At 40.0% G+C, this 24371-nt stretch overlaps 1 protein-coding gene across 2 annotated transcripts in view; it reads right to left on the bottom strand.

The window, feature by feature from the left end:
* The window catches only part of Gsap (gamma-secretase activating protein), a 107957-nt gene that overhangs the window by 60718 nt on the left and 22868 nt on the right, over positions 1-24371 (bottom strand). For both annotated transcript variants that reach the window (XM_051174820.1, XM_051174821.1), the window contains 6 exons: positions 24297-24363; positions 23159-23208; positions 18815-18919; positions 18315-18374; positions 16880-16923; positions 15680-15765 (listed from right to left, as the gene is read on the bottom strand). In XM_051174820.1, the coding sequence (XP_051030777.1) occupies positions 15680-15765; positions 16880-16923; positions 18315-18374; positions 18815-18919; positions 23159-23208; positions 24297-24363 (412 nt within the window). The remainder of the gene's footprint in view (positions 1-15679; positions 15766-16879; positions 16924-18314; positions 18375-18814; positions 18920-23158; positions 23209-24296; positions 24364-24371) is intronic.

Here is a 24371-nt window from a genome sequence, read left to right as displayed (position 1 = left end):
ATTGGCTCACCTTTGGGAACCATTTAAACAATGAAAACTATTTACAGACAAGTTTTCCAAGTAAATTATTTCATTGGAACAATTACTAATGGGCTCTATAAAATGTGCAAACACTGGCCTACTTCTGAGAACTCCCCATCATGAAAGCAGGAGAGAGGAGGTCCAGCATCCCCGCTCATGGTCTCCCAGCAGGCAGTGCTCAGAAATGCAGGCAGGATGATAGTCTACCACAGTGCCCAGTCAGGGCTGACCATCAGATATAGAAGCAATATTTTCTTTTCAGTGATTAATTTGCCTTCTATATTTGCTACTATAAAAGATTTATTAGAAATGTTTGCATTAGCTCTTCCACCAGCTATTGGCCAAAGGTGAGTCTGGGCCCAATCGGGGCTGCCTCTCCCCTACAACCTCTACCCCCCCCCCCCCGAGCTTCCTGGGTTGGCCCCTGATCCTGCTGCTCCTGTGTCCGGTCCCCATCGAGAGCACCCATGGAGCTCTGATACACCCCCACCCATCCCCACAGCGAGCCTGCCCTCCCTACCCTGTGCCCTACCCTGCCCACAGTCCTGAAGCTCTGGTTAAGCACTAGGACAGAGGGTGGAGCCAACAGTCCACCCTACTTCGGAGACTTCTCAGAGCAACTCTGAACAAAGGAGACCTGACTATCCACGCAGGACCACCTGTAATTTCCACCTGATTTGTCTCTGACCCCCACCTCCAGTCCTCTGCTGGAGTCCTGGGCCCCTCCCAGAGATCTGCCTATCTCTGCGGGAACACTGTGAGTTCCAGATGGCATCTTCTACTGGATCCTCATCCTTGACACCATCCCTGGGTCCCTGTCTATGGAGAGACCTCCTAGAGAGCTTGGACCACACAGAGCTACAGATATTGAATCTCTGACCCACATAAGCCCACCGGGGAAGTACCACAGAGAGAAGGGGAGACCCCACCAACACCTACTGGAAGAAGCTATGGGAAGAAGGCAATAAAAGAAAACACCTAACAACAGAAAGACAAGTATGACACCACCAGAATCTAGGGAATCACACCAACTAGAATGGAACACAACAACAAAGCAGAGGAAGCAGAAGGGAACGACTTAAAAATTACCATCATAAAAATGATAGAGGCCCTCAAAGAAGATGTGAGAAAAATCCCTTAAAGAAATGGAGGGAAAAAAAAGTGTGAGAAATGAACAAATTCTTTAAGGAAAGTAAAGAAAGTTCAGAAAGCCAAAAAAAAAAAAAAAAAAAAAAAAAAAAAACAAACAAAAAAAAAAAAAAAAAAACAATTAAGCAGGTGAAGGAAACAGTTCAAGACTTGAAAACTGAAATAGAGAAAATAAAGGCAACACAAACCTAAGCAATGCTGGAAATAGAAAAACTGGGCAAAAGATCAGGCACTACAGACCCAAGCATAACCAACCGAATTCAAGAGATGGAAGAGAGAATCTCAGGCGCAGAAGATAAACTAGAAGAAACAGATTCATCGACCAAAGAAAATCATAAATCCAACAAATCCTTAACACAAAACATCCAGGAAATGTGGAACACCATGAAAAGGCCAAACCTAAGAATAATAGGCATAGACGAAGGTGAGGAAGCCCAGCTCAAAGGTGCCGAAAACATATTCAACAAAATCATCCAGGAAAACTTTCCAAATCTGAAGAAGGACATGCCCATGAAAGTACAAGCATACCGAACCCCAAATAGGCTGGACCAAAGAAAAAAGACCCCTCGACATATAATAATCAAAACACCTAGTATACAGAATAAAGAAAGAATATTAAGAGCAGCAAAGGAAAAAGGACAGGTAACATATAAAGGCAGACCTATCAAAATTACACCTGACTTCTCCATGGAAACCCTCAAGGCCAGAAGGTCCTGGATAAATGTTCTAAAAGTATAAAGAGAACACGGATGCCAGCCTAGGCTACTATATCCAGAAAAACTCTCAATCACTATAGATAGAGAAAACAAGATATTTAATGACAAAACCAGATTTTCACAATATGTATCTACAAATCCGGCCCTATAGAAAGTATTGGAAGGAAAACTCCCACCCAAGGCAGGTAACTACACCCACAAAAATGTAGGCAACAGATAATCCAAATACACCAGAAACCAAAGGTAAAGCAGAACTAATATATTCACAATACCACTGCCAACAACAAACATAAATCAAACAAGCATCAACAATCAATGGTCCTTATTCACCCTCAATATTAATGGTCTTAACTCACCTATAAAAAGACACAGGCTAACAGAATGGATACGAAGACAGAATCCATCCTTCTGCTGCATACAAGAAACACATCTAAGCTTTAAAGAAAGACATTACCTCAGGGTAAAGGGTTGGGAAAAGATTTTCCAATCAAATGGAAATAAGAAGCAAGCAGGCGTAGCTATCCTAATATCTAACAAGTTAGACTTCAAACCAAAATTAGTCAAAAGAGATGAAGACGGTCATTTCATATTCATCTCAGGAGAAATCCATCAACACAAAGTCTCAGTTCTGAACATCAATGCCCCTAATACAAAGTCACCCACATTCATAAAAGAAACACTACTAAAACTCAAAGCTCATATAAAACCTCACACACTTATAGTGGGAGACTTCAATACACCACTCTCAACACTAGACAAGACCACAAATCAGAAATTCAACAAAGAAACAAAAGAACTAACAAAAGTTATGTCTCAACTGAGGTTAACAGACATCTATAGAACATTCCATCCAAAGACAAAAGAATATACCTTCTTCTCTGCTCCACATGGAACCTTCTCTAAAATCAACCACATACTAGGTAGCATAACAACCCTCAACAGATACAAGAGAATAGGAATAGTACCCTTTATCTTATCAGACCACCATGCTTTAAAATTGGAATTCAACAACAACACAAATAGCAGAAAACCTGCAAACTCATGGAAACTGAACAATGTGCAATTGCACCACTCCTGGGTCAAAGAAGAAATAAAGAAAGAAATTAAAGACTTTCTAATATTCAAAGAGAATGAGGATACAACATACCCGAACTTATGGGACACCTTGAAAGCAGTGCTACGAGGGACATTCATTGCACTAAGTGCCCATATGAAGAAAACAGAGGATAGTCACATAAGAGAATTAACAGAGAGAAGCGAATTCACCCCGTAGGAGTAGACGCCAGGAAATAATCAACTTGAGGGCTGAAACAACAAAATAAAAACAATGAAAAAAAGCAATGCAACAAAGAGTTGGTTTTTTGAGAAAGTCAACAAGATATCCAAATTAACGAAAAAGCAGAGACAGAACATGCAAATTAACAAAATCAGAAACGAAAAGGGGAACATAACAACCGACACAGAGGAAATCCGGACAATTTTCAAGTCATACTTTGAAAATCTGTATTCCACAAAAATTGAAAATTCAAAGGAAATGGACAAGTTTCTGGATAACTATCACTTACCAAAATTAAATCAAGAACAGACAAACAACTTAAATAGACCAATAACCTGTAATGAAATAGAAGCAGTCATCGAAAGCCTTCCAACCAAAAAAAGTCCAGGGCCAGATGGATTCAGTGCAAAATTCTACCAGACATTCAAGGAAGAACTAATACCACTACTCCTCAAAATGTTCCACAAGATAGAAACAGAAGGTTCATTGCCAAACTCTTTTTATGAGGCCACAATAACCTTGGTACCCAAGCCTCAAAAAGAGACAACTAAGAACGAAAACTACAGACCAATATCCCTGATGAACATCGATGCAAAAATACTCAATAAAATACTGGCAAACCGGATTCAAGAATACATCAGAGAAATCATCCACCATGACTAAGTAGGCTTCATCCCTGGAATGCAGGGATGGTTTAACATACAAAAATCTATAAACGTGATCCACCAAACAGAAAAAGAAAAACCATATGATTATCTCCCTAGATGCGGAAAAAGCCTTCGACAAAATTCAACACACTTTCATTATAAAGGTCTTGGAGAGGTCAGGGATAACAGGAACATACCTAAACACAATAAGAGCAATATACAGCAAACCAACTGCCAACATCAAACTGAATGGAGAGAAACTTAAGCCAATTCCTCTAAAATCAGGAACAAGACAAGGCTGTCCTCTCTCTCCATATCTCTTCAATATCGTACTAGAAGTTCTAGCTAATGCTATAAGACAACAAAAGGAGATCAAGGGGATCCAAATTGGAAAGGAAGAAGTCAAACTGTCTCTATTTGCAGACGATATGATAGTTTACATAAGCGACCCAATAAACTCTACCAGGGAACTCCTACAGCTGATAAACACCTTCAGCAAACTAGCAGGATACGAGATAAACTCAAAAAAATCAGTAGCCCTATGTTTTTCAGATGACAAAGAGGCAGAGAAAGAAATCAGAGAAACATCACCCTTTACAATAGCCACAAGCAACATAAAGTATCTTGGTGTAACACTTACCAAACAAGTAAAAGACCTATATAATAAGAACTTTGTGACTCTAAAGAAAGAAATTAAAGAAGATGCCAGAAAATGGAAAGATCTCCCATGCCCTTGGTTAGGTAGGAGTAACATAGTAAAAATGGCAATCTTACCAAAAGCAATCTACAGATTCAATTCAATCCCCATGAAAATCCCACCAAAATTCTTCACCTACCTTGAAAGGATAATAATCAACTTTATATGGAAAAACAAAAGACCCAGGATAGCCAAAACAACCCTATAGAATAAAAGAACGTCAGGAGGCATCACCATTCCTGACTTTAAGCTCTACTACAGAGCTATAGTTCTGAAAACAGCCTGATATTGGCATAAAAATAGACAGGTAAACCAATAGAATCGAATTGAAAATCCTGATATTAATCCACGCACCTATGAACACCTGATTTTCGACAAAACAGCTAAAATTATACAATGGGGCAAAGACAGCATCTTCAACAAATGGTGCTGGCACAATTGGATGAGGGTGTGTAGAAGACTGCAGATAGACCCATGTCTGTCGCCATGCACAAAACTCAAGTCCAAATGGATCAAAGACCTCAACATCAATCCAGCCACATTGTACCTCTTAGAAGAGAAAGTAGGAGGTACCCTTGAACAAATTGGTATAAGAGACTGCTTCTTGAACATAACTCCAGGGGCACAGTCGCTGAAAGAAACAATTAATAAATGGGACCTCTTCAAACTTAGAAGCTTCTGTAAGGCAAAGGACACTGTCGACAAGACCAAATGGCAGCCCACAGACTGGCAAAAGATTTTCACCAAACCTATATCCGACAAAGGGCTGATCTCCAAAATATACAAAGAACTCAAGAAACTAGTCAACAAAACACCAAATAACCCTATTAAAAAATGGGGTACGGAACTGAAGAAAGAATTCTCAATAGAGGAAATCAGAAAGGCTGAAAGACACTTAAGAAAATACTCTACATCTTTAGCTATCAGGGAAATGCAAATCAAAACAACTTTGAGATACCATCTTACTCCTGCCAGAATGGCTAAAATTAGAAACACCAATGATGACTCATGTTGGAGAGGATATGGAGAAAGGGGAACACTCCTCCACTGCTCATGGGAGTGCAAACTCATACAGCCATTTTGGAGATCAGTATGGTGGTTCCTCAGGAAAATGGGAATTAGATTACCACAGGACCCGGCAATCCCCCTCTTAGGCATATACCCAAAGGATTCACATCCATGAAACCAAGACATCTGTTCAACTATGTTCATACCAGCACTATTTGTAATAGCAAGAATAGATGCCCCTCAATTGAAGAATGGTTAATGAAGATGTGGCACATCTACACAATGGAATACTACTCTGCAGGAAAAAATAATGGTATCTTGTAATTCGCAAGCAAGTGGATGGCACTTGAAGAAACCATCCTGAATGAGGTAACCCAGTCACAAAAAAGAGGAACATGGTATGTACTCACTCATATATGGATTTTAGACCTAGAGCAAAGGATCACCAGCCTATAATTCACACTACCAGAGGAACTAGGATACAAGGTGCAAGGTGTATTCTAAGAGATTCATATAAAGTCCCTCACAGAACTGATAAGGGACAAGTCCCCCAGAGCTCAGGGGAAGTGGTGGGGGGCAGCGAATGGAGAGAGAAGTAGGAGAAAACGAGGGGGAGGAAAGGAAAACATGTGCAACCAGGAAGATTGAGCCTGGTTAGGAATAGAAGATAGGAAAGAGAGAGAGACAGAGAGAGAGAGAGAACATAAAAGAGGGAGCCAATATTGGTTTGAAGATAAAATTGAACACAAAGAAAGGTCTAGAGAACTACAAGACTGCTGCCAAATAACAATTTGAGCTTCCGTGGAAAGGCTATCATAAATGCCCTTCCCGGATATTGAGATCAACAACTAACCTATCCATGGAGCCCTCAACTAATGCCTGTTGGAAACAGGAGCAAACACCCATACATAAACACTGAGTCAAAGTAGAACTCAGATGCAGATGGAGAGGACAAGACCAGATGGCAGAAACACATACCTGAACAAGGAGGAGCTAACAGGCCACCAGACTGATAGCTGGGAAGCCAGCATGGGACTGACTCAGGCTCCCCCTAAACATGGGTCTCAGCCAGAAGGACTGAGCAGTCTAAAGGGACCTCAGACAGTGGAGCCAGGATGTATCCCTGGTACACAAAAGGACTTTTCCAACACATCCCCCATGGAGGGATAACTGCCTTAATCTAGAGACAGGAGAGAAGCCCTAGTCCCTACTTCACATGACCTGTCAGACCTACATGACCCCACCTGGATGGCATTCCCCTACATATGGAATTGGGGTGGGGGATGGGAGGGTGGTTAGAGTGCATGTGAGAGGGCAGAGAGGGAAAAGGGAGGGAAGGAGGGAGGGAAGGAGGGAGTGAGTGAGGAAGGTTGGGAGGGAGGGAGAGGGAACTGGGATCGACATGTAAAATAACAAATTAAATTTAAAAAAAATGCTTTGACTCCAAAATTTAAGTTCAAGGACAAGTTACTGGGGAAAAGGATTTCTATTTTTGTTTCCACAGAAAATGAAAAGATGTGGATTCCTTCCAGACTAATGTGGCTTGATCAAGCCAGACCACCTGAAACAGAGTACAAGCTGATCCTACATTCAAAACAGCTGGACAAAGCAGCCCTACAGACTACAGCCAGGATTTCTGAATCTTCTTCGAATCCCCCATGACAGCGCTCCTTACCAGCAGGAAGTAATTTGGAAATAACGACACCCAAATTCCCAAATATTGTCTATAAATGTTTGTTTTCATTTAAAAAGACTTGGTTATATAAAATAAATAAATATTTTTGAAAAAAGAAATGTTTGCATTAAGTGATCCACAAGTCACCTGACACAGTAACAGTGCTTTGCCTTCCATTAACTCTCAGGCGCACACCCACCCTTCAGATTTTAGCCTTGGAAGGTGCCCAGTTTTCCTTTCTAGAGCTGGGAAGTAGAGGACAAAGCAGCTTTGAAGAGTGTGAAGTCAATGCTGACATAACACAGCAGCTCAAAGGCCCTGCCAAGCTCCAAGTCACCATCACTTCAACAGGGAGAAGTAAACAGGGCATGCATTGGGCCCTGGATCGTTCTGTGTTCCTACTCAAGTCACATTTCCTGGTTTAGAGGCCCAAACCTACACCATCACAGAGAAGCTATGTTTGGATTAGGCAATTTTGGACCCTTCTCTAATCTTACTTTGCTGGAGTAGATGTCACTGGAGAGAAGGCCGTGATGGGGAAACCAAAAAGTGAAGCTTAGTCCAGAAAGTTCCCCAAAACAAAACAAAGCAAAACAAAACAAAACAAAACAAAACAAAAAAAAAAACAATAAAACAAAAATGGCTCCATTCTGCCCAAACAGGGAACAGCAGAATGGCCCAGCCAAACAAAATTATTTGCAGTCCCAGATCACAGAACTTATCCTGTTTCCAAGATGCTAATTGTATGACAAGAAATTGCTTGTGAACTGGCTCACTCCAAAATGCAGACCCTAGCACCCACCATCATCCACCCATTCCTCTATTACTGCCATGTCCACTGCTCTTTCTGCAGAGTACTGAAAACCATTTTCTATTTGCTCTGGCCTATAGGTTGAATTCTTTCACCAACTTGCCTAGGCAAATCACAAATCTTGTTTAACCATAGAGGTAAGGAATCTTTTTTAAACCTAATTGGAAAAATATGGGAACTGGCAACTTACTACCCAAAAAACAAAAATTGCTTCTGCAGCTTGTTTTGTCTCACTTGAAACAGACTTACTTTTTGTACTACAAAGCTTACTATGAAGAACATGGACCAACTTCTACCCTCTTAGACATTGCCAAGGAAGGGAGACACTTCCTAATCTTGTACCAGATGAACTCAGTATGTTATTAAATAAGTTGTAGCAGTCCTTTTATAAGTTATGGTTTCTACTGTTCATAACGAGTTCCTCTGAATAAAAAGGGAAACTCCACAGAGAATTGTAGCCTGACGTGGTAAAAGGCAGGGAAATGCCTGCCCAGTTCATCCCTGTGAGCCCCTGAGCTCACTTCATCCCATCTTCAAAAGCAAAGTTCTTTCTGCTTGGCCTTGTCCCATTTCCCTTCCCACTAAATCTATCCTGTAAGCATTTAAACTGGAGTTTAAAAAGAATTCTGTGGCTGGAGAGATGGCTCAGCCACTAAGAGCACTGACTGTACTTCCAGAGGACCCAAGTTTAATTCCCAGCACCAACATGTCAGCTCACACTGTTTGTAACACCAGTTCCAGGGAACCATACACCCAAGGCAAAACACCAATGCACATTTAAAAAAAAAAAATACGCCTCTCTCACAAACTTCTACAACTTTATCGTAGATCCTTGTGCTGCTCCACTTAAACAGAATCAAAATCTCACTGCATCAAGCTACACTGCTGCTCCCCGTCTCACTGTGTCTGGTTTCTGCACTATCCATACATGTTCGGTTATCCTCTCTCGTGAGACATCCTTTTGTCCTTTCCAATTGGATGCTCCTTCTTGATGCAGGAACCCACAAGGGTATAATAACCAGTTTATTAAAGGGATACAATGAAAAGGCAAACTCACAGATACACAGCAAAGCAGCCACCGCCACTGATCCCATGCAGCCTCTCTGCTGTTTGGTCTCCAACCACGCCAAGTGCCAGCTTACCAGTTGTCATATAGCAGACAAGACTACGCCCTAGGGCTGGTACCCCAAGGCTGCAGGTGTAATGAGTTCCCACCACACCCCCTGACACTCAAGCTCCCAGGTATTATTCCCAAGCATCAAGCATATTTCCTTCTCACCTCATTTCCCTCCCATGGCTTCAATGCTTAACACATTCTGACCACTGCGTCCACCATTGCTCCTGATCCCTCTACTATGTTCCAGGTCTCTTAGTTAACATGCTCAAAAGACAGCTTGGGGTCTTCCTTTCCGAGTCTACCAAGCTCCTATACCTCAGTAAATGTCATCCCTGTTCACTGCTGATGACCGAAACTTGAGGATTTTCTCTGTCCACCTTCTTATAGGAAGGTATCTATGCTTCATCTCCAACACATGCCTTGCACCCATCTATTTCTCTATATTCTCCCAATGTAGTTCAAGTCCTTGTTGTCTCAAATGTGACTCAGACCTCATCTGAAGCTCATTTCCCAGTTCTCTTGCCCACCACCCCAACCTTTCTGCATCCAGCAGCTACAATGATGGCCTTTTATTATAATTACCACTGCATATTAATGACACACTGTAGCAGGCCTCACTGTGATATGTTTTTCTATACAGGCACATATCACACTCACCTTCCCCACCACCCTGTCTCACATTCCCCTAGTCTTTACCTTTCCCTAGTAGCCCTCTACGGACCTTTCCCTAGTATCCCTTCTACGGAGCTTCCGTATTCAAGAGAAAACAATGTATTTTTATATCTAGCTTATTTCACTTAACATAATGACCTCAGTTCCAGCAATTTCTCTACACTTAATGTGTTTTTGTTCTTCTTTGACTGAACAATAATCCACTGTATATTGATGAATGCAGTTAGTTTCTTTTAAGGGTAAGGGAACAGGGATTATTTGAAAGAATATCTAAAGAGATACACACTAAATTACTTGGTAGTCAAGTGTGTAGTGTCTGAGCATTGCCTTTGGTCTGGAGACAGGGCCTCACTATTGAGCCCAAGCTGACTTTAAGCTCACAGCCCATCTTCTTCAGCTGCTTTTGTGCTGATATAACAGGTATGTGCCACCTAAAATTTCGTCTTAAATGGTTTACTCATATATGGAAAGAATGATAAAGGAAATATTGAAAATTATATGATTAAATAAGACATTTGGGCATTCATTATATTTTTATTATTGTATATGCTTGAGAATTATGAAAATAATTGTGATAAGAAAAATCTTCTATGACTCTGCATAAATCTTGGAATAAAATCCAAAAGCTTTTACGGTCTGCAAGGCCCTGCCTTATCTAGCTCTGTTTATTGTTACCTTCCTCTCTCAACCCCTCTCCTCCCCACCCCTGCTCACTGTATGTCACTCACAGTGGGAAATGTTTGTTCATACATGGTTTCCAGCTAAACTATTACATTCTTTGAGTTCATACAGACTGGTTGGTGGAGGAGTGTATGTGGCTAAGGAAGAGCAGGATTAACAGGACAAACAATGGGACAGATTGTGAAAGAATGTAGCAGGAAAAAGACTGTGATGGAATGGCTGGGAGAGAAGGAGAAACAGAAATGGGCATATTAAGCTAGAACATAGTTGAGAACTCTACCATCTCCTACTAAATGTTCACCATATGCTCTCCTAGCCTCCTGTAATTCTCATTCATAATGTTTATCATAATACTGCTTGAATGTTATGTATATACTTATGAAATGTCACCAACAGTAACCACTACTAAAGGTCAGGTCATGTTTGCTCATCACTGTGTTACCAAAACTTAATATATGAGGCTGGAGAGACCATTCAGCAGTTAAGAGTGCTTGAGATCAGTTAGCTGCTTTTATAAAGGACCAAACTGTGGTTCCAGCATCCTCACTGTATACTTCACAACCTCCTATAACACTCATTCCAGGGATTCAGTGCCCTCTTCTGGCCTCCACAAGTACTCTGTCTCTCTGTCGCTCTCTCTCTCTCTCTCTCTCTCTCTCTCTCTCTCTCTCTCTCTCTCTCTCTCACACACACACACACACACACACACACACACACACATTTCAAGTAAGATATTTTGATAACCTTAGCACACAGTAATGCCCAATAAATGTTAGATGTTAGATTTATGCATGAGTAGCACATATTTTTGCTTTAAATAATTGTATATATTTACAAGGAGAATATGATTTCAATTCAGTGTTACCCAAGAAGTAAATATCTCCTCAGAATGGTATATTAAAAATGGCTATTATGCTTTGTTTTTCAGGGTTGAACTTGATATGCTTTCTCACAAGACTTTACATATAACCATATTTTTCTTCTTTCATTTTTAGGCTCTCCCCCCCATATTCTCTATATAAACAAGTACGTGTCAAGCTCTGAATTCTAGAATGGCAGCCTATCACATAGCATTTGTGTCCAGGTACATGGGACGACAGCCCATCATGTAGCTTTTGTGTCTAGGTACATAGGCTTAGATCCCAAACATTGGATTGTGACATGGCTCCATGGGTAAAAGTGCTTGCCACCAAGCTTGATGACATGAGCTCAATCTCAGAGCCCACATGGTGAAAGAATCCTCTCCCACAATTTGTCTTCTGGCTTCCACATGTATGCATGCAATGACACACATGTGCCCACAGACATACAACACATGCAAAACAAGAGATATCAACATGTCAGATGTTATAACTGTGGTAAGATAGGACATCTAAAAAAAATTGTAGGCAAAGCTTCCCTAGAAATAACACCCCCAGGAATGAATCAAACAGAAGGCCTCAGCCTCCTAGGTTATATAGAAGATGTGGCAAAGGCAGACACTGGACAAATGACTGTAGATCAACCAGAGACAAGCAAGGAAACCCTTTACCATCGGGAAACTCCTTGGAGGGCCTCTCGAAGGCCCCCACGTCACAGGTGGTTCGAACATTCCCAGTCACAGTGGAAGACAATCTCCCACAGGACAATTACAAAATTCTGTGCCTATTATAAAAACTTATACTGCTCTGGATGACAAACTAATGACGGAAGTTGAATCAAACATGACAGAAGGAAATGAAAAACGTATATTTTGTCAAACCGCTATAAATAGTCATAGGCCTAGATTGATAGTTAAGATGAATAATAGACTGTTTGAGGGTCTCCTGGACACTGGAGCTGATGTAACTATCATATCTAATAAATCTTGGCCTCAAAGATGGCCCCTGCATGAGGTAAATGTTCAATTCTTAGGGATTGGAACCCTGTCTCAGGTAAAACAAAGCACGAGATGGATTGAATGTATAGGACCAGAAGGACAGAGAGGGAGGTTGAGAACATATGTGGCTGATGTAGTGATAAATTTATGGGGTCGTGATCTATTACAGCAATGGAATACACATATTAACATTCCTCCAGTATTAGATAGGAACCATAGACGACCTCATGATTGTGGAAAGAATACTGTTAAGTACTATACAAGACAGAGACCAAATATCCAGACAGTACAAAAACAAAATACAAATGCTGAACAAACAGAGGAACCAAAAGCCCTACCTTTAAAATGGCTAACAGAGGAACCTGTCTGGGTAGGACAATGACCTATAACCTCTGAGAAGTTAGAAGCTTTAGAAAGCCTGGTTCAGGAACAGCTAAATGCTGGACATATTGAGGAATCAACCAGCCCTTGGAATTCTCCTGTATTTGTGATCAAAAAGAAATCTGGTAAATGGAGAATGCTTACAGACCTGAGAGCCATCAATAAAGTTATCCAGCCAATGGGCTCTCTACAGCCTGGAATGCCCTTGCCTTCTTTGATACCCAAAGAATGGCCTATTATAGTTATTGATTTAAATGATTGCTTCTTCACTATACCTTTACAAGAACAAGACAAAGAAAAATTTGCCTTCACGGTACCTAATTATAATAATTCTCAACCGATGAAGAGATATCAATGGAAGGTTTTGCCACAGGGAATGCTAAATAGCCCCACCCTGTGCCAATATTTCGTACAAAAACCGTTAGAAATAATTCGTAAACAGTTTCCACAATCCATAATCTATCATTACATGGATGATATATTGTTAGCTGACTCTAAAGGAGAAATATTAGAAAAAATGTTTGAGAAAGTAAAGGAAGTTTTACCTCGCTAGGGATTACAAATTTCACCTAAAAAAATACAAAAGGAGAGTCTATCAACTACTTAGGATATAAAATAGGTCTACAGAAAATTAGACCACAAAAAGTACAAATCAAAAGAGATGGGGCCCCACATCATCGTTTCCACTTGACTCAACCTGATGCATCTGAACTACAAACATCACCCTAAGACCAGTTTGAGACTGTTTTGCTCAAGACAACTCATGACTAGCTAGCTGTAATGGTGCACCTTTTTATTACACCCTAGCCAGAGTTTCAAATAGAACTACAGTCAAGAATTTTCTGCCACACAGTGACTAGCTACATATGTCACAGCCAGTTCTGTTGAGAAATTTGGTTGCTAAAAATTTTCTTCCTACAGGATCCATTGGAGCAATCATCGTCCCATTTCAGCAGGAAGTAATCTTACGATAACGACGCCCCCTTTCCCTACCCTTGGAATTTTGGGATAATAGTCATCGTCTTTGGGTTGGTTTTAGTTATTTGGGATTGGGTGATGCTTACATTCGGGTTTATCTTTTAGACAGGAATAGGGAATGGTTGGGAAAGGTATGGTTTAGATGGGATATAGGTAGATTAGCCTATTTTCTTGAGAATTTGAGTAAGAATGAGATAGTATTTTACAGCTTACATTGTTGTGTATTCTTATGTGGTAAGCTATGTAAAATTAAGTTTATATTTTGTTATATTGTGTTAAATATTTCCACTTACAATGTTTTATGCACATTATTTTTTACCATATTCTATGTATGTATACTTTTCTTGTATTCAAGACATTTTGTATATTGATACAATTTGGGATATTTATCTTGCTGCCCTTTATAGTTTTACCTCTTGTCTTGACACCTATACTCTACCTCTATTTTAGGGATTTACATGTATGTATATGTAATAGTTATATTGTTTAAGTATTTGTTCCTGCTTTACTCAGGGAAGTTATAATCAGTCTTTTTAGCTAAGTTCCCGAGTATTACAGATTATCTTCACTCACATTTCCTGTACCTATGAGATTAGTCAGATATAGATGCTTAATCTTCAATCACTTCATAGACATGCAAAACATGACATTTAAATGTTTTAATATTAGTACTCCATTGACATGAGACACTGTTGCTCCTGACAGCACCGTGCACTTTCCCGAAAATATGTTGGACACTGTTGTTGCTCCTGCTGGAGTTCAATCTTGCCTCAGCTAATGGCCTGTTGGGCAAAGAATTGCCCCCACCTTGACCACTGATTTGGACATGCAGTCCTATGTGCTTACAGGAAACAAATATAGAAGACTGCTTGACCTTTCCAAGTCAGGGTAAGACAGCCATTCTACTTCCCTGCTGTTGTTGTGGTCTGTCAAGTTCTCTTGGCCTTAGCCAAATCTGGGTGTACCAACGTTGCTATGAGACCTAGGGTGACTGTTCAGGTGGCTTGCTGTTTCTGTCCTTGCTGCACCTTTTGGAAGTTGTCCATCCGCAATTCCTGTCTACTCTAGTATTGTTAATTTCCTTCTCAGGTCTTGATGAGGTTGAAGATTAAACTATCACAACTATTATTCTCTCTTCCTAGTTAGATATATTAGGTACTAGACTTACGTTTTCCAGCTTAGGACAACTCTATTGTAAACTCCATTATGCCCTCACCCTAGGACTAGATATGTAGGTCATTTTGTTCTCGATTTTCCTTTTCTTAGAGCACACTTGTTATTCACTGTTTTGTATATAGTTTTGTATTAAGCCTAAATCTTTTCTTTAGACTAAAAGGGGAATTGTAGTGAGATAGTCCTTCTCTGGCACAGACAACACCCATTGGGGGGTGGAGCCATGGGCGGAAGTGACCTGTGGAAGGAGGTCGGAGGGGGCCAGGAAAGGTGCTCTCTTTCTGGTGTGACTCAGACAGGAGAGGATCGGGTTGAATTTCCTGGTGTTCATCTGTCTAGGTTGTAAGTTATTTCTCCCTGAATAAACATCTATTCGGCCTATTTGTTTATCCTGATTCTTATAGACACCAACACATCAGTAAGGCAGTCATAGGAAACATTTCCTGTGGGAAATTGCACTGAATAAATATGAATCCACCCCTTCTATTAGAACAGCATCTGTAAAACCTATTAGAACAATACATTGTTGGTGGTGGATTTTCTAATTAATTCAGATGTATTAACTCATAGTGGAAAGGCAGAGGTGTCACTCACTGTATGCCATTAAGTGTTAATCTTAGTTCCCTGCTTAGTGACAAGGGCATAAAATTACAGTGAAGATAATTTAACTATAAATGTACATATAATATCCATTTGATTGATTTTTTTTAAGTAATGTGGCTGCTGTATTTCATTTTCAGGCTTCACATAGTTGAACAATAACTGCAATTTGTACAGAACTCAAGTTAACAAAACTGATGAGGACAACCCTGACTCTACCTGTGTGGTTGGTAAAAATGCACAAAGAAGGCTGGTTGCTTAACTTTTCTTGATCTTGATGATAATCACATCCAAAGTTGACAAGTCTAAGATGGTAAAGCAAAAGAAATTATTGAATGCATGTAAAGAGGTACTCTCCTCACATATGCTATAACTACCACAACACACTCACAGAGGCAGAAACATGTTTCTGATATATTTCAGCAAACAATTTTTGTTTAAAAATATAAAACAGTGATGAAAATATACATAAAAGACAGCAACCTGGCAATAGACAGAAATTTTTATTACTTACAACATATGTTTTTATAATATTTGTTGTAAATATCTATAATATGTTTAGTAAATATTACCTAAAACATGTGTGTGTGTGTGTGTTCAAATAGGCACAATTAAATATCCATATGTTTAATTAAAGTTGAAGAAATATTGAACAGCTTTGGACTACCATTACTCTAATTTGGAAGACTTTCTTTTCTTCTAACCTTTGAGGTACTCTGTTTTGCTTTATTTTTTTTTTAAATCTGTTGTTTTTAATCATACATAAAATACTCTGTAAAAAGAAAAATCTTGCCTTTCGTGTAAGAGGATAACAGAAAAAAAATAAAGCAAGAAACTGAGCTGAGTTGCAAGTGGGTTGACCTGTGACCTCCTGTTGGCAGTAAGAAAGCCTTCAGATGTTTTATCTAAATGCATTCTCACTGAATCATAAAACCTGTTTAGTCACAGGTAGGCAAGCACTTCCACACATCAAAATAAATGCAGGTGCCCTATAGAAATCAACACAGTTGACTTTACACATGTAATCCTCTATCCATTGACTAATCAGTTTATATTCTGTAAAGAGTGGAAATATTAATAACAGATCTACAAGGGGCTAGGTAGATGGCTCAGCAGTTAAGAGCACTGGCTGCTCTTCCAGTGGACCCGGGTTTGATGCCCAGCACCCACAGTTAACAACCTTCTGTGACTCCAGGTCCAGTGGATCCAACGCCCTCTTTTGGCTTCTGCAAACACTGTACATGTGTGGTACACAGACATATATGCAGGCTAAACATCCACACACATAACATAAAATAAATTTTAAAATACATACATAAAATATCAGCCCATCCCAGTATCTATCACAATTAGGAAAAGATGTCATCATTTTGCTACCTATAAATGTCTATGAAATTTAACATTCTATGGATAACTTACTTAAATCTTAAGCCACTCAATGATATGTCCAAGGGCATTTCAAACTGTTAAAATAAAAAAATGAGATCAGCATTAAAAATGACATCATAGATCTTCCCCAGAGAAGAGCTTACCAATTGACTGTCCAGTGACAGTCAGCCCTGAAATCACACAAATAACACTATGTAGACATGTATATACATATTTATATATTCATACAATAAGTAACATTACACAAACATGTAGATATATTAATATATGTATGCAATCAGTAACATTACATAAACATGTATATACACATTCATATATTTATACAATAAATTACAAAACATATATACAATGACATTATACAGACATGTATATATTCTTATGTGCATACAATAAATAACATTACACAGACATGTATATACATATCTCTATATTCATATAATAAGTAACATTACACAGACGTATATACATGTCTATGCATTCATACAATAAGTAACATTACAGATGTGTATATATGTATTCATATATGCATATAATAATAATTAATTAAAGAAGAGGCCATGAATTGTGAAAAGAATGGGGAGAGGTATGGATAGGGTTTGGAGGGAGGAAAGGGAAGGGAGAAATTTTGTAACTTTATTATAATCTCAAAAATATTTCAGTTAAAAAAAATGGCATTACATGATAACAGCTGTGAAATGCAAAGCAAGCTGCCAGCAGGCAGTGCTCAGCTGGCTCGGTGATAGAGAAACCTCTTAGCTATCATCTCCAAAGGCAAGACCCAAAACCCACAGGGCAGGGAATCTGCTGGGAACAAACATGTTCAGTATATGCTTCTTTCCTACAAGGATAACTGCCTTAAATGAATATCATTGTGTAGGACAGTAGACAGACACAACCTTTCAAAGACAGTCATGGAAGGAAGGATGCCTAGGATATCTTGTGGAGTGGGTAAGCTGAAAATGGGCCAGGAAATGATAAGAAAGTCTTGAAATAGTGTGAAACCAATATGTACTTGATACCAATACTGGTCCTAAGAAAGGAAGGAAAGACTGTCCATCCAAGATAAAGACATATGCAGTGCCTTCCCATAGACAAACAATGATGGTGCTAGATGGTCACTAAACTATACACTCTGACTCCTTCCCTCATACTCAAATCCATTCTATTCATGATTCCTTTTGAGTCAAATAACTCAAAACCACTTAGAGCAATCTACTCTGGATTACATATATTACCTTCCTCTACGTCCCTCTTAAGGCAGCTGCTTTAAAAACACACTCTCCCATGCATGCCATCCTCTTTACCTGTATCAACTCTGCATCTGTCAGAGAGCTGTGGCTCAAGGCAGCAGAAATCAAGTTATTTGATCACAGGAGTGACTAGCACAATATCAAAACACCAGAAATTTCGTGTGTGATTTAAACTCCAGTAAAATTTCCTGGGATGGAGAATTCTATGTACTCACCATTAAAGTAAAACTCTCATCTGCCCAAAACTGGATACATCTTAAGACACTCTTTGATTTCTAGAAAAGAAAACACTTGACATCTTATCTCCAAAAATGAAAAAGCTGAAGAGAAAAAGTAGTCAAGAAGTAGTAAAAACAAAACCTGCTCATTGCCTGTAATAAACCCTCACTGGTTGTTCCCATCAGTAATAACATGGTCATTAAAAATTGTATCAGTGGGTATGAGCTCTGGCTGCTCTTCCAGAGGACCTGTGTTAGATTCCTGGCACACACACACATGAGGACCCACAACCACCTGTAACTCAGTCCCAGAGAATCCAACACCCTTTCCTAGCCTCTACAAGTACTGCACCTACATGGCTCATAGGCACACATGCAAGTGAAATGTCCAAATGCATAAAATAAAATAAATAAGTATCACACTTTTTCAAGACACAACAATGATGTCAAAATTATTTTGTTTCTATAGAAACTGGTACCCATGGGCTAGTTCTTACCTCCAGTTCAATGTAGTATAATCTCTGCTCTGACATATCCCACTGAGCCCAAACAAAATCTTCAGCTATTCTGTCTCTTGGGAGATGGCTAGGATTTCTAATTACCTATGGGGAAATGATTTTATAAGTCATTATTTATGCAAGCCTATCCCTATGATACAAGTAAACACCCCTACTTTATTACCAGTACCTCCCCACATACACAACATAAATGTTTTTCTATCAAGTGTTTAAAGCATCATCACCTTTTTCCCAGTGCTCTGTGCTCTGTTCTTCTTAGCTTAACAGGCAGGTTGGCAGAGGCCACACCTTCCACAGACATCTGCACTAGCAGAACAACTTCCTGTTGTTATCATACATACCCCTTTGGTTGGGTCTCTAGACACAAAAGCCTTCACCTCCAAAGACAAAGCTTCATGATGCCAAGACTCAGGTCTAACATGGAGAGCACCTTAACAGCCCAACAGAGCCATTCATCAACCGATGCCTTTGGTCATGGTCTTTCCTTTATGTGTTCCACAAGGGTGATGGCATTGCCCATCCACCAGAAACATTTGCCTCTCACCCTTCAAGTTCTGACTCGGATTTTACCTCTTAAACAAGTCTCACCTCAGAATCCCTATACCACAGCCAAGTTTCCTGGTTCTGTATTCCTAGTGAGCTTTTGCACACTTCCATAGTTACACCTTAGTATTATAACATCCCAGTGAGCATGTACTCCTCTAAGGACATCTGCTGACTCATGTCTTGAGTGGTTCTAGACTCTAATATTACCCAAGGACTGCTTCTAGAAGTGAAGGAAATGAAACAAGAGTACATTAAGACTATTTCTAATGTAAAGTGTCTGTTTAAACCCAAAGAACAATAGAGATTTAAAACCAAAGGATGGGGCAGGGGCTATAGCTCAGTGAGAGTCCTTGCTACCAAACAGGGAGCACTAATCCCCGAGTCCCCATAAGCCAGGCATTGCGTCATATGACTATGTTCCCAGCATGCAGGAGGGTCAGAAGTTAAAGAACTCAAGGGAAAACTGAGGCCCAGAGAGGTTAGAATAGGCTGGGAAGTTAGTTCAACAAAACAAAACTCAGAATCCTAACATCTGGTTTTGCTAATACTTTTTTTTTTTTTAACATATCAGCAGATTTTACAACTACTTCACAAAAGGAGCTGAGAATTCATTTTCCAGGGGGATGGGCGATGGTTCAGTTGGTAAAGTACTGTGTTGTTGGTAAAGTACTGTGTTGTCAGCATGAGAACCTCTGGTTGGTCCTGAGGACTCATGTAAAAAAGGCAGACACAGTGCTTGCACTTGTAATTCCATGACTGGAGAGACAGAGACACGGTGTTACCTGAGACTAGCTGGATACCCAGTTTAGCCTAGTTAGTAACCCAGGCCAGTGAGAGACCTTGTCTCAAAATATAAGGTAGATGGTATCTGAAGAATCACACCCATGTTTGACCTCTGGCCTACACACACACACACACACACACACACACACACACACACACACACTAGCATACACACACAAATACATGAACACACAAACACACATACACCAGCATGAACACACAAATACTTCAGCATATACATGTATTCACACACACAAAATGCACTCACAAGGAATTTACTCTTCCAAACTGGGCATGGTGTTTCACACCTATAAATACCAGCATTGGGCATAGTGGTTCACACCTGCAATATCAACGCTGGGCATGGTGGTTCACACTTATAATACCAGCTTTCAGACACTGAAGCAGCAGGGTCACAAGTTCCAGGCAAAACTGAGAGACATAATAAGACCCTAACCAAAAGAAAAAAAAATGGGGGGAAGGGGAAAAAACAGGGTTTACTTTCTAAGGGCAAGGATTATGACTCAGTGGCTTAGCATGTGGCAGAACATGTGCTTAGCATGTGAAATTCCAGGTTCAAGTCATTCTCCTCAAAATGCATACCAAACAATCACCAAACCAAAAAATAAACACTCAACCCTGGGCTGGACCAGGAGAGGAGCATCGGGACAATACTGATTCATGCCTAAACTCTCTCTGACCCAAAGGGACTTCTCCAGTGCTAGCAGGAGCTGGAGGCAGGTAAAAAGCAGGACCCACACAGCTGTTTCTTGCTTGCCTGGATATATGGCCACTGGGCCATGGGAAGTAATGCTAATGGTCCCAGAGCACCCCTGTATCCTCTAAATCCCCCGTTTCTATGTGCATGTATTCTGGTTTGGGGGAATAGGCTTGGGACTCTTTTCAGCCAAAGTCATATGACAAGATGAGCATCAGATTCTGCCATGACCATGTTATAATATCCATTGTGTCCCTTGGGATGACTTCACTCTGCTAGGAGATGGAGCTACAGTGCCATCTCTGTCACCTGTGTTGTAGTGAACAGGTGGAATTACACCTCCTTATAGGAAACTGTCACGAAAGCCTTCTAGAATGTGGGCAGAAGTGGTACCCCTCACCAGCAGATGGAGAAACATCTTGGTCAGCGGGATGCTGTCTGGGCAGCTGAACGGAGTCCCTCCTCTCATTCTCCCTATAGCACCATTGGGCTCCCAATCTTTGGACCCATTCTTCAGTCCCTGCTCAATCCCATCTAATACATGTGCTTAACAGCCTCCTCCAAGTACTCATAGCTGCTGCTGGGATCTAAACACTGCCCCTCCTCTGTGCATCACCAGCAGCCAGAGCTACACCCACACAGCCCTGCTCAGTTTCCAGCCAGATCTTCTGGTTTGAGGTTTTTAATTGTAGCTACATGGTTAGTATATGTTGCCTCCCATTTCAGTCTTGTTCATATAATCTTAAAGTCTTCATAGAAACAATCTTCAGAGAAAGATTACTTTGAGAGCTGTTGGGTAAAGGTACCTGCCACCAACCTTTACAACCTCAGTTTGATCCCTAAAATCCACAGGGTAAAAGATCTCTGACCTCAATGCTCACTCCATGATATGCACACGCACACACACACACACACACACACACACACACACACACACACAAATAAGCATACACACATGCATACACTCTCATGTACAAGCACTACATGCACAAATATGTATGCACACACACATACACACACGCATACAGTCTCACACACAAGCTTATATGTGCATATGCACACACAGATGCATACACACACCCATATACACACAAACACACACCCATATACACACAAACACATACACTCTCACATACAATCACATACATGCACACACATACACATATACAGTCTCACACACACACATACACACCATCACAAATCACAACAAATATGTGTAAAAATTAAAGGTTATCTTATATAGACTAAACATTCATAAGAATTGTCAAGGAAAAGGTAAGCAAGTAGAAAAATAGACAAGGATATAATCAATAAATTATCCTAACAGCAAATTTAAGCAGCCAGTGAACAGAGAAGGTGCCCAAATTCAATAAATAGTAAAAGAAATACAGACTAAGATGACAATAAGATGGCAGTTCATACCCATGAAATTGGGGAATGTTAAAGGTAAATTTACTGATACTCTCATACTTTGCTTGTAAAACTAGTTTTTTGGGGGGAAGCAATTAGCAAACCCTCCTGAAACTTATTAAATGCATATCTCAACAACCTAATCATCCATATCTAAGTATTTAGGTCAAAAACATAAAGGTACCACTATGTAGAGAGGTGTAAACAAAGGTACAACATGTAAAGGTTTGAACACAGTAGATTGCCTAAAACATCACAGACACAATGCCTGAAACTAACACACACTTCCTCAGAAAATAAATGGAAGCTACTCTAATTGTCTTCTAGATAATTACACATAGGAGTTAATAATAAACCAAACCAGGGTTTGTCAGAAGTGGGGCTAAATGTGGAATAAGCATAAGCTAATAAACATGGGGGAAATATGGAAGGACATGTGCCAGACTAAAGGAGAATGGCAGAACTATTTGCTACGTGTGTATACACATAAAAATTAGAGAAATACGATTATTTTTCTACTTACTAACCTATATCCTCCTGTAATGGTAAGTAAAATAGCAAACAGAAAGGCAGAGATTAAATGTACATGTTATTCTTATATTTGATAAAAACAATTAATTTCCCCAAAGTTTATCTAACTTTGGACAGGTTTGCACAAGTAAGCAAGACTGGATAGGCTCAGGGCCCACTGGGTATGAGGCAGAGAGGAGGGGTCACAAACTCCTCCACACATCTTTGTTTTGTTTCACATGTCATAAGAGTAAGGTATTATTCAAAAGATATCAAGAAAACGTTTTGTGTCAGTAGAGTTCATCTGTCTTTAGAAGTGAGACATAACCCCTTCTAAAAGAGATTTCAATCTTTACCACTCTGTTTCCATCTTCTCTGGTGATCTGGATATGAAACCGCTCAATATCTTTAAAAATAAACCAACAAAAGAAGATATTTTATCATTCAGGAAAAGCATCAGTACTGTTCTTCTAACAGCTGTTGCCCGGTAGGAAGTACATTATCTTACACAGGGACCCACAGCACTTCCAACCCTGCCACTCTCCCCTGCTGACAGTGTTTCCAGTCCCACATTTACTTTTCTCTTAGTGCTATAATCCTTGAAGTGTCTGGCCCTCCATTGCCTTGCTTTCCTCCACATGTATTTGCTACTCTTGTATCGTCAGTCTTGGATAAGACTAGAAAGAACCTCATTTAGCAGGGTCTACCTCTAATTTCCCAATACATATGTGTATTAATACAGGTAAAAATGCAGATACATATATGTAGAAAGATATGAGGCATTTTTATGGGCAACATCACATGAACAAAATCTGTAACACTTCATTCAATTTGTAGTAACAGTAACAATTCAGGTTTAGCCACACTTATGTTCTACAGGTTTTAATTACAAGACAAAATGCAGTACCAAAAATTGAGCCAAAACATAGGAAGTAAACACAAATAAAATGCAACCTGTCCTTCCAACCATAAGTCAATGCACAGTTTCATCTCGCAACACGAAGGACTGTTGGTTGGTAAGTACCAGTGGATTTTGTCTGTACTCCTTCCCAAATCTGAAAACATCTGGGAAAGCCATGACTTCTTGCATCACTCCCACTCAAATTTGGCCATGCTACTGTTTGCTTCACATCCACCCTGGAATTCTTTTAACGACCAAGCCTTCCCTTCCTTGCCTTCATCCAAGCCCCTTACCCTTAGATCACAGTTATCCACTCTGACAGACACACATCTTCAAGGAAACAAACAATATAACTGCTCTACAAATCACAAACTGGACATGTATGCATACATGAGCTATTCCTTTCCCACAACAAGGAAACTGACTGAGGAAAGAACTAGGGGAAGGAAAATCTCTCACAGGAGTTCTAGCTCTCAAGTGGACAGTGGAGGCGAGCAGCCCCTTGGCAATGGTAAAGATCGCCAGCAGATTCAATCAGGGATCACATTTCACTAGGAGACTGTGGGTATGCACCTCTGCCTGTCATTACTTACATTTCTCTTCTGAAATCAGTAACAGGTGGTTTTGTAGAAGATGACTTTCAACATGTGGGTAGAGGAACTGCAGAA

The sequence above is a fragment of the Phodopus roborovskii genome, unplaced genomic scaffold, assembly GCF_943737965.1.
Source record: "Phodopus roborovskii unplaced genomic scaffold, PHOROB, whole genome shotgun sequence".
Taxonomy (NCBI): Eukaryota; Metazoa; Chordata; class Mammalia; order Rodentia; family Cricetidae; genus Phodopus; species Phodopus roborovskii.
Note: the sequence above shows the minus strand (reverse complement) of the source record. Positions and strands in the feature narration are given on the sequence as shown.